The sequence below is a fragment of the Acanthochromis polyacanthus genome, chromosome 21 (assembly GCF_021347895.1).
Source record: "Acanthochromis polyacanthus isolate Apoly-LR-REF ecotype Palm Island chromosome 21, KAUST_Apoly_ChrSc, whole genome shotgun sequence".
Lineage (NCBI taxonomy): Eukaryota > Metazoa > Chordata > Actinopteri > Pomacentridae > Acanthochromis > Acanthochromis polyacanthus.
In genome coordinates, this window is record NC_067133.1 from 15401803 (window position 1) to 15413474 (window position 11672).

At 38.3% G+C, this 11672-nt stretch overlaps 1 protein-coding gene, 1 long non-coding RNA gene and 1 other non-coding gene across 3 annotated transcripts; 2 read left to right on the forward strand and 1 right to left on the reverse strand.

Moving 5' to 3' along the window:
* The first annotated feature begins 3849 nt into the window (after window positions 1-3849).
* On the forward strand, window positions 3850-5432 carry LOC110961597 (pentraxin fusion protein-like). The gene is made up of 3 exons (XM_022209276.2): window positions 3850-4018; window positions 4335-4542; window positions 4857-5432. The coding sequence occupies exons 1-3, from the start codon at window positions 3901-3903 to the stop codon at window positions 5260-5262; spliced, it is 732 nt and encodes a 243-aa protein (XP_022064968.2). The 5' UTR covers window positions 3850-3900; the 3' UTR covers window positions 5263-5432.
* Window positions 5433-6799: 1367 nt separating this feature from the next.
* Window positions 6800-6871, reverse strand: trnat-cgu (transfer RNA threonine (anticodon CGU)). The gene has a single exon. It is a non-coding gene; the product is annotated as a tRNA-Thr (tRNA).
* Window positions 6872-7229: 358 nt separating this feature from the next.
* Window positions 7230-10709, forward strand: LOC110961596 (uncharacterized). Its single transcript, XR_002596386.2, has 2 exons — window positions 7230-7603; window positions 8983-10709. It is a non-coding gene; the product is annotated as an uncharacterized LOC110961596 (long non-coding RNA).
* The last annotated feature ends 963 nt before the right edge of the window (window positions 10710-11672 follow it).

The window sequence follows — 11672 nt, forward strand, 5'->3', positions numbered from 1 at the left end:
GACTTATTGTGACTCTTTTCAAACAACTATGTTTATTTTGATTCCTGAAACAGTTTTAAAAAAAATTCATTCAGTAGACAGAATATGTTCCTCCTGTATGGTTAGAGGAGGATTTGATGATTTCAGAATCACACTCACAACAGTCTAAAGTGATTTTAGAAAATACTTCATAGTTTTTTCCATTTATTTTCTGATTCTGATTTTCAGCAAAGCAGTACACCGGCCACTTTTCATAACAGACTCTTCCAAACACTTGATAGCTAGAAAAGCTAACAAGTGTGCTGTGTGAAAGACATGGCAGCAGCCGTGTATTTCAAAAACAAACAGCTCTGCTGCTGCTGGGCAAAAAGGCACATGTGACATTCTAGAATCCTCATCATGTCACATTCCGACATCAGTGGAATTCATAGGACAACAGCATAAACAGGGCAGATTCAGTCAACTCAGGCATCAGTTACTTACAAGTATCTCCACGAGACACACAAAGTACGCCACAGAGTCAAGTACGACAAGGAAGGACAACGAACCTCTACATTAACTACAGTCTTCTACAGACGCAACATTACCAAGAATCTTCAGAGTGTCTTTGCTTTTGCATCATGGCTCAAAGATACATTAAAAAATGGAAGCAAGGATATGCTTCCAATCCTCGCCACAGTGGTCGCCAAAACCAAGCCCAGGAACTCGCTGAGCTGCAAAAGGCCTTGGAGGCATCCCATGCTGAAAACCAGCAGCTGATGCAGCAGAATCGGCACATGGAAGAGCGCATCAACATGCTTGTAGATGAGAACCAGAAGATCATTGAGGAACTGAAACTGAGCAACAAACTGGTCAGCATTAAGGACGCTCTTGTGGTAAACAGGGAGGGTTTAGTTAAAGAGCTGAAAGACCTGCTGAAGGCTGAGAGGCAATTCAACAAATCCAGTGAGGCCAACGGTCAAGAGCTGAATCGGCTGAAGGAACAGCTCAGACAGACGGAGGAGGAGATGGTCAGACTACAGGACCAGCAGGAAGTGAAGGAGGTAGTGCAGGACCCAAAAGACCTGGAGGAAGATGGTACTGAACTGCAAAATGAAACGGTTGTGGAACAACGACTGCAAGAAGAAAAAAACTATCAGAAGACGAAACACTGCAGGTAGATGAAAAAGTGCAGGAAGAAAAAAATCTGCTGGAAGAGGAGAAACGGTTGGAAGTGGAAAATCTGCAGGAAGAGGAAAAACTACAAGACAAGGAAAAACTGCAAGAAGACAAAAAACTGCAAGAAGACAACAGACTGCAGGAAGAAAAAAACCTGCCGGAAGAGGAAAAAGTGCAGGAAAACAACAAACTGCCTGATGAAGACATAAAAGAAATTGAAGAGGAACAGGAAACCCCAAAGGTGGACAACCAAGAGGTCCCTATCAAAAAACAAAACAACACAGGGGTTTCTTTGGTTTCTTCAGAAGACTGATGGCAGGTAAGACAGAGGAAGAGAAAAGGAGCAAAAAAGAAAAGAGAAACATGGCTGCTGCAGGTACTTCCACTGAAATGTGATGATGACAGCAAGTCTGAGGAGGCTGCTCTCTCAGCATACCCCCATCTCCTTCCTCTCCTCCCCCTTTCTCCTTCCTCTCCTCCCCCTTTCTCCTTCCTCTTTCTCCTTCCTCTCCTCCTCCATGACCATCTACAACCATCTCCATCTCCTCCACTCTCATCCCTCCTCTTCTCCAGGATCCCACCACCTACTTCTCTCCCCACCCTCACCCCCTCCGTCACTTCCTCTCTACCTTTCTTTCTTCATTCCACCCCATTCCTTCTCTATTACCCCATCTTTCACTTTCCTTCCACCCTCTTTCTCTTTGTCAAAAACATTTAAAAACAAATAAAAAAAGAAAAAAACCAACTTGAATTGCAATTGTTTGAAAGTAAGAGCAATATCAATTCAGAAGAAAGCTGTTGTTGGTGCTGTTGTTGTTGTTGTTGTTGTTATTCAAAAGACAGTTCACTTCATGCAGTTTATTGGTTGAACAAAATTTCATTGAATTTTAAGAACTCAAAAAGGTTGATGCAAACAGCCATGTTATTTTGTTGTTTTTTATTTATTTTTCAGACATTTAAAACATTATTTTTTTAGAGTGTATGGTGTTCAGAGTTGCAGTGAAATATATAATTTCATTAGTAAAAACTATTACAGGTTTGTGGGTCAGTCGGTGTTATTTAAAATAGTGGTGTCATTGCACCATCTCAGATTTCATTGTTATTTTAGACCCAAAATGAAGCTCTCTAAAATATTTTTGGCTGAATTTGAGAATTCAGAAAACTTTCACACCCACGAGATTGAGTAGAGAAATATATTGTCCCTTTATTATTAATATTAAGCTTTTGTTTGTCATCTCCTCCTCATAGTAGTTGGAGTTGGGATGGATAACAACTAGTCTATACAAAGAAGATGACCACAAAAGTTTATTACAGAGAGTATATCGTAAAAAAAAAAAAAAAAAAAAAGTTTATTACATGTGACAAGGTTTGGTACCCAAAACTGATTAAAATGTGGAACGGTTGCTAAAAGGGCTTTTTAAAATGTCCTTGTTTTGCTCAGGACACCCACCTGAAAGTACAAAGAAAGTAGAGTAATTCTTACAATACTTTCATTTTTTACAAAGGAAAAATATATGTGTAAATACATTGGAAATTATATATAATAACAAATTCATGAGCTCTTTTTTGTGTTATTTACTTTACATATTATTTATCTTTGACTTAATCAGAGTATATATGAGTCCTTCTACCAAATTGGGTCAAATTCAGAGTTGGAATTTCTGTGAAATTGGCTTACTATTTTCATTTTTTTTTTTTACCACATTCATGTTGCACCATATCTAAGGGGCACATATAAAGTAAAAGTACAGTCAACTTTCAAATTACATTTTCTAACTTTTCACAAATATCTTTCCTCTTCTGAGATTTGTCACTACCGGAACACAGAATTACATTAGAATAAAAAGAATTATATGAACCTATTCATATTTCTGCATCAAAATCAAATATAAAAATATAGATGTAGATATAAAACAGATAACACACCTAAGCATGGTTTTCATTTGTTAAAACAAATAATTGTACTTTTGTCCTACAAATTTGGTAGCGATACCAATATGCCTGTTACAATTTCTTGTATTTTATTTTGTGAGCAGAACTTGTGACACTCTGTCCACAGTGCTCTGATCATCTGCACCAACACTTCCATCACCACAACATTAGCATATATAAAGAGATTTGTTCAAAAATATTAACACTGCTTTTGATTTAAATAAGTGTCATACCTATTTATCATTTTAATCATCATTTTATGGTATATAATAGTGATTTGTTCAACACTATTTAGTTGCAGAGTGTTATTGAAGCATGTTAATTTACATACAGTGCATATGAGAGAATTAAGCAATCTCAGTCCTGTTTTACATTTATTATTTAGACTTTTTCTTCTTTTCAAGGTTTTGTTTGCTACTGTTGCTCTTTGACTCGAGATGGTTAGATCATCATTAGTATCTAAAGTCTGATACATGTCTGTTGAAAGTTCATTTCAATGGCCTTATGTTCACCAGTGTCCTCAGCCAGCCTGTCTGCAGTTTCGTGTTTGCTTTCAGATCTGTTTGTTTGGCCTCTGAACACCGATACGATGCAGTTCTGTCTAAAAAGCCACATTCATCTAACCTTATGTCATTACATTATGCAAGGATGGGTAGACAACTGCTCATGCCATTTGCATATGAAGCACTGGGGAGGGGTTTCATGTAGGAGATCAGGCTATAAAACTCCAACTGTGCATCCACAGCTAGGTCTTCCCAGTGGCGCAGTATGTATACAGCTTCAATGCATTTTTAGATCTTCATACAACCTTTTCTACACATTAAAATCATAATGCATGAAAATGTGTTGAACATAAGTCAGTTTTCAAACTTTTCTTTTCAGGTTTGCACTGAAAAAATGAGACTTTCAGCCGTCCTCGTTGTCATTGCCATCTCAGTGGCACTGTCAGGTGATTGTATATCTTCTTTTTTGTGTCTTCATGTTCAAATCTCTACACGTATAAAAGTTTTCTTTTTTAATTAAGGGTAGTCACTTACTAGTTTAGAGGTGAATGATTAGACAATTTATTGGTAAGTTGTTCTATAGGAAGAAGTTATTCTTGCAGCTAAAACAGTTTTATAAATCTGCTACCAGCTTCTGAAATGTGAATATTTTTGCCTTTCTTTGCGTGTCGTTTTACCTGTACTTGTCAATTTGTTAAATACTGATGTTTTTGCCAGCATTTTTCACATTTTGTTGACAAAACCTTGTTTCTTGTCTCTCAGGGAGTGTCACAATTAAGACATTGGTATTTCCAAGTGAAACAAGTAACAGTTATGTTGAGATGGTCCCTCTGAAACCACTGCAGCTGAAGGCTTTCACTCTGTGCATGCGCGTGGCCACAGAGCTCAAAGGCGAGCGAGAGGTCATCCTCTTTGCATATCGGACTGAAGACTTTGACGAGCTGAATGTGTGGCGCGAACTGGACGGCAGGTAGAGTATTTGAAATCCTATAACACACTGATTTGAGATAGCATTCAAGATTTTAGATGGATGTGACCATATTCCATTAGGTTTTGCCATTTCTATTATGAACAACTGATGTAGGCACTGTAAGGCTATCACTGCTAACATCTATGAAAATACTACTAGTACTACTACAACCTTCTGCTGACCATACTGCTATAATTTTTAAAACTGCATTCAAGCTTTTCTAAACACTTTGCATAATCAGGACAATGCTCAGAGTGAAGGTTACTTGTTATACTCTGCGTCAAAGGATCCATACATATTATTTGTCCATGCAGATTGTCCTTCTACCTGAGTGGCGAGGGTGTTTTGTTCCAAGTCCCTGAGCTCGGTGCCCTGAAGACGCATCTGTGTGTAACTTGGGATTCCATCTCTGGTGCTGCCACCCTTTTCATGGATGGGAGGAAAAGCTTGACCAAAATCTACAAGAAGGATCACACCATCCGCGCAGGAGGAAAAGTCCTCCTTGGACAAGATCCAGATTCTTACCTGGGTGGATACGACGAAAAACAGAGTTTTGTTGGGGAGATTTGTGACGTTAATATGTGGGACTCTGTTCTGTCAGGCAGCACGATCAAAGACCTGGTCTCTGGGAAGAGAGTACAAAGAGGAAACGTTTTTGACTGGGAAACCACACAGCTTAATATTCATGGGACAGTAGAGGTCATTCATCGTGAATTGTAGCTTCTGCTTTAATGAAAATGTTGCAATGTCAAGTAAGGCAACATAAAGCTCTGAAGTCAATAGAAGCCATCAATATCCATGTATGACATACATGAAGATTTACTGATGAAGACACACATCTGTGAACCAAATGTTTTCTGGTCTAATAAAAATTCATGCTTAAACTCTCATTTGTGATGGAATATATTACATGATCAGTACTCATCTCACAGACATAATATTGCCATGAAATTTTCACGCTTCCATGTGTTCCAAACATCAAGTCTTTCTTAACTTATCTGCATTGGTTTTCAACTATTTATCAATATGTATTTTGAATTATGACTTTGGCAGCAGCACATTTAATGTTAGCACCGAAAATCAAATGAAAAAATTACATTTGCACCAGTCAAGATTCAGCTACTACACTGGCAAAGCACCCCAGTGACTGAGGTTAATCCACCGAAGCGAATATGATGAACTTTGACATTTTTAGATTTTCAAAAAGTAAGGTAGAACTGGGTGAAACTTTCTTTTCAAAATAACCTGGATTTGAGTTGACTAATTTTCTACCTAAAAACTATTGGATTTAAGTGCCACATAATAAGGCCAGATAGGCTCCAGCACCCTCCACGACCCTAGTGAGGATAAAGCGGTGTACAGACAATGGATGGATGGATAATAAGGCCAGATATACTATAGTGTCATATGTCAAATACAGTGTGGCAGATAAGACATATAACAACAGCCTATTAAAATCCTAGTATGTGTTGTTGTAGCTCCCTCTTGTGGATTTCTAGGATGTCCTCTCCAAGGATTGTAAAATAGCATATCAAAGTGAAAAACATGACCATTCCTATTGCCATCAGGTGGCGCTATGACTGTGAATAGACATGGGCATATGGATGTCATTAGGGCCGGATCCTGATTAAACATGTAAAGTTTGAGGCAGATTGGAGCATGTATGGGTTAGTTAGACAGCACTTCCTGTGTCATAGTGAAGCATCAAGGTACAGGGGCAATGCTCTTTTTACAGATTTTTCATTAGTTTTCATCAGCAAGGTCTTTTGTACATAGTGACCAAATTTGAGATCACTTGGAGTTACCCTCTATGAGGAATTAACCCCTGAAAATTTGCAAAAAAACAACAAAGAATCCCCTTACTGAGATGATGGGCTTCCTGTTGGGCCGAGAGTATTGGTGCCACTGACACGGACAGAGGTGAAGCGTCCTGCATCTTTCCACACACGCGCAAGTCCCATAATGTTGTTATGTTGTAGGTTTGTATATATTGTATATATTAGTGTGTCTCTTTCTATTTATATTGTCTTTTATGAAAGTGTTTTTATATTGTCTTATGGCTGAAACCGGGACCAGGGTCCAATTTCATATTGTTTCATGTGCAAATGTGGAATAATATGACAATAAAGAACCTTTTGACCTTGACATTTGACCTTTTGAAATATTTATTCCTCGCATTCCAACAGGCGCTCTGTCATTGCTCGGACAATAATAAAGGCTCGCAGTAAAAGGAAGTGCTTATTATCTCGTATGATTCAGGCACGGACGGGGTTCGAACCCGCGATCTTCGGTTTACGAGACCGACGCCTTACCACTTGGCCACCGCGCCTGGCAGTGTGAATCGCGCTATGGTTGACAATTTAACAGTACTAGTATTGTTGCTATGTATGTTGTTTTTGGTTTTCAAATTTTTACAAAGCGTTGAGGGTACATTCATCATGCGAGTGTACAATCAACCGACCTGCAGGAAGGACACACAATACCAAAGTCCATTCAATATATGTCCTATTTTGACTCTCTCAACAGGTAATGGACAAATCGTGCTGTCATGGAGGTTAAATAATTTCCATTGTAATTCAAAAGTACGTTGGCATTCAACAACCAATTACACAATGAACATATACAATTAGCGTACTTTAGAAAATGTTTGCATGTGTTAACTTTGTATTTTCTCTCAACAGAATCAACGTTCACCTGACAGGGGTTGATGGGATTAACCCATAAAATCATCTCTAAAGATTTGATGTTATTGCCGAATGTCCCCGAAGATGCCACTTCCAATTTTAAAATATCTAAGGTTCTGTTTTATTTAATATATTTTTGGCAGTCAGTGAAATCCTAAAAACAATGTCTTTTCGAATGAAGTTTGGCATACCTTTGTCGCCAGGGGAATCTTGATGGAGAACACACCCGGAAGTAGACGAAGAAGCTGACAGCAGATGGGATTCCAGTTTCATTGAAACACAGTAGCTGCAAGTGTAATACGATGAAGTGAAATGTACATGTTTGGGGTGGTGAAAAGGCTGTCCGGGCCTGGTGAATTTCAGAAGTAGATGATGCTGTAAGTAATGGCGGACCGGGAAAAATCTGAGCTAGCTAATGAGAGAGGATACGTCTGTAGCTAAACGTTAGCTAACTAGCAGAGATTCTCTAACTTTCTGTACTAGAAGCTTCATTTTTCTGCACACTTATAGTCTGCCGTATGTGCGCTAACATTCACTTAGTTTTGCACATTTTAAACAATTTAGCAGGCCGCGGTGCTGGCGTCAAAATCTAACTAACAGAGATCTTTTAAACAGTGGCGGACCACAAAAAAGTGGACCCTCCTTACATTCAATTTCAGCGGCCCCCCTCTTACCTCATTTCCATGAAGGTTTGTGTCTGTATGAGTCAACGTGAACTCCATTCATAGAATTTTGCTGGAGTAAGTTAAACAAAATGGACTTTTTGCATATATAATTAGCTAACAGGCTTTTCGGATGCTTGACTGTGTAATAGTGTAATTTAAAGTATTGCAACTTTAACACATGCTAGATGTGTAACCTACAGAGACCATGTATAGCTCTCTCTCTGTGTGTGTCTTCTAAGAAAAAGAATCACATCTGGCTATACCCCTACCAACATCCTTATGTATTTCTTACCATATATTATTGATCTAGTTGTTGTTGTAGTAATGCTCCATGTGCATATTTCCAAAAACGGATCCAAATAGCTACGATGAAGCTTCCATCCATTTGTAACCTTTTGATGCACAGTGTGGTTCAGGAGATACCCATTTTCCTTTGGATTTGGGTCACTTTTGACCCATGTTGCGCATCAAGGGGTTAACAAAATGCATGTCCTTGGATTGCACTCCAGGGGCCATAGTTATACAGAATTATGGACGTTAGGGTGTCTCGACTGGCTGCACAAGCACCAGGAAAACAATTATGCTTAAAACAAATGCTTGTAATGAAGGGGAAGAGTGTGAGGACTTTCTTGTCATCCACATCTTTATAATTAATACTTATGAGTTGTTTTGATTTGTACAGCTTTCAATTAACAGTAATCAAACCGTGGGACGTTCCAAGTTCTCCAGAAATCCTGTGCTATGTCCACTCTCTGTGCCTGAACTGAGCTCTAACTAGCCTAGAAGCCTTGTGTACTCTTGGGTATGGCACACTGACTTTATTCCTTTAATACATTGATTGTTATGCCTGTATAACTGACTAATAAGTTTTAATGATTCTAAAGACAAAATTGCTGAGATTTTTTCTCTGTTGGAACCTTAGCTTTTAATGTTGTTCAAAGTTTAAGAGACTCTGAACTGTCAATGCCAGTGGATTTCTGAGGTCTTGATTCTTAAACTTGTGTCATTTTAAAATTTCAGCCTTGATATTGATGCCTAATTTTGCTTAGTGCCATGCTGTAACTTTTGTATATCTTCTGTCTTTGTTACAGTCTTTGATGGAGCCTGTCTGATCTGTGGCTGAGCCTCCCTGTCTGCTTCACCATGCCGCTGGTGGTGGATGCTGTGTGGGTACTGTGGAGCATCGTGGCCGGCATCTACGACTACTTCCACACCAGCGCCATGGAGGAGAGGATCCACACGCTGGAGAACGTGCTCTCCATCCACCAGTTTGTGATCGCTGCCCTGTCAGCCGGCCTCATCCTGCTCATGACGTACATACTATTGAGAAAACACTAAAACTTGGCTGACTTGAGCTTCTCCAGCCAAAGCCAAGCACCCAGTAGATGTCATTTTCATTGTAGGATGTTTGTTGTTATCCGGAGTAGCTTCCATCTTTATGTGGGCCAGAGGCAGTTTGGCTGGAGATCAGGCATGTTCAGCTACGTTTATGTTGCCCCAGATGAAGTCAGAAACACTGATGAGCGCAAAACGAACAACATCAATCAGGACATCTCTGAAAACACGAGTTCACTTTGGGTGTTGGGCGCTGTCTGTCTCTGTACTTTAAATGTTAAGCTAGCCTGAAATGGTCTGCAGACCATCGTCCATATGAATACAAAAAAAACCAACAACAGCTTCTCAAGGTAACTTTGCACTTTTTGCCAAGCGTGAATGATTTCACTGTTTTGTTGTTGATTACAGCTTTTTCTGAAAAGTGGAAACACTTTACTTTTGATTTGGTACAGAAACAAAATGCGACTGTGGTTGCTGCTAAGTTATTTTAACCCCATTATTTAAAGGTCACAACACAATTACCTCCACATCAACTGTTTTCCCTTGCTTACAAATTGAATATTTGTTTCGTAGCATTTATTAAAAACCAAACGTTAACTAAAGATATAGATGAAATGATTTTAACTCACGGACACAACAATTGATGGCTATAACAGAAAATAGCATCATAGTTACATTTTTCTTCTAGAATTGGTTTGAATTCACTTCATTGTTTTGTTTTAATTCATCAACAGACCCAAGACAAAGACTGAAAACAGAATATAGTCATCTTAAGACTGTAACTTTATCAAACACTGGAATTTCATAGATCGTTAGGATAAGATTGTATCATATTTTTTAAGTTTTCGTCGAACCGAGTGCCAAAAAATAGCAGGTTCCTCTCTTGAAAATTAGCATGAGGTCATTTGACTGATACGTTTGATGGGAAAGTGTGGATGTGGTTAAACGGAAATTCATCACATCAAACATCCCATCTCTGACATTGGTTCTAACTTGCAGAGTCAGTTCAAAGGCTGGAAGCGATCTTGTTGCACTGTTAAAGTAAAGACTATAATCCGAGCAGAGATTTTAATGCCCGTGGCGGCTGTGGTTTGTAATTATCCTGGGCTTAACAGGATACGCACCAAAAAAACACTTCAAACACTGGGAAGTTAATTCATCCTTTATATGATTTATTTTTTTCATGCTGAGGAGAAATTGTTAGAGGATAGAAGTTAGCGTGTTTTGTTCCGTGTTGTCTAACGTGCTTTGCAAAGGCAGCTTCTGTATGTGTTTAATTTGTCCCAAGTTTACATTTTTCCTTTCATGTCTGTTTTTTGAAAAATGGTCAAATAATTTTGTTACGCTTTGGTTGGTTGCTGTCACTACTGTACTGTCTCTGCTTACTTTGCGGGGATTCATTGCCAGTGTACTGTCTATTTAACTCTGCTGAACCACTACTATGGCTACTATTAAAGGGAATATGTTTGAATAATGATCAGAATTTATGCTTCAGCTGTTCTTTGTATGACTTGATTGTCCTTTTTGTGTGTTAAATCCACATTGGGAAGATTTTTTTGTGCCTTTTAACCTCAGAGTATTGTCATTTTAAATCTGGATATTTGTATTTGCATGTGCTTTTCTCTTAATTTAATATAAAATGTTTTGCTAAAAAACTGATTGCAGCAGAAAATCTTTATAAGGAAGTAAATTTTGTAGGCTGGTGGAAAAATACAACAGCTAAAGGACAGTTAAGATATGAAGTTAAAGTGATACGATGGTAGTAAAGAAATAAAATGGAAAAAATAAAAGGCATTGCATAATTTATCAGAAGATAAAGTTTATCTGTATTGATACAACGCTAAGCGGTCATACTGTCAGTGATTTCCCTGTTGCAGTTGGTAACACGGTGAAAATACATCACCAGTGTCTAAGTTCAAGTGCTGTGTGCTCAGGAGCTATTTTAGTCCTCATTATGTTTTTGGGTCAGTGGTTTAGTCGTCTGCTGGCAGCACAGACTCACTGGCTTCCAACCATATCTGGAGAAATGATTGCCATGTAGCATATATTCTAAGGACATGGAGAGCCTGACTTTCCTGGCAAGATTCATGATAGAATTAATCAATGTTTCAGTTTGTGGTAAAAATACATGTGTGATGAGCTGATGGAAGGGGCTGAAAAAATAATGAGGATCATTAAAATATATGAATATGCAGTTTGAGCAATTAAATCCAATAATTCATTGCTTGATGCTGGCATGAATTCCACTTCATATAGCCGATGCTGCTTGATCCCTAAGACCAGAAATTGCAATCGGGAAAATCAAAAATCTGAGAAAAATACATATTCAAAAACATGATTTTAATTAGTGACTGAGTCTGCAAAGTGTATTCGTTTAATTTTAATAATAGTTTGTGAATTAAGTAATTCATGTATTCAGATCATTTACTTAGTAAAACTACACTGT

Coding starts and splice junctions, on each gene's coding strand:
- LOC110961597 (XM_022209276.2), top strand. CDS start 3,901: ATGCATGAAAATGTGTTGAACATAAGTCAGTTTTCAAACTTTTCTTTT. Junction 4,019..4,334: donor CATCTCAGTGGCACTGTCAG/GTGATTGTATAT, acceptor CTTGTCTCTCAG/GGAGTGTCACAATTAAGACA. Junction 4,543..4,856: donor TGGCGCGAACTGGACGGCAG/GTAGAGTATTTG, acceptor TTGTCCATGCAG/ATTGTCCTTCTACCTGAGTG.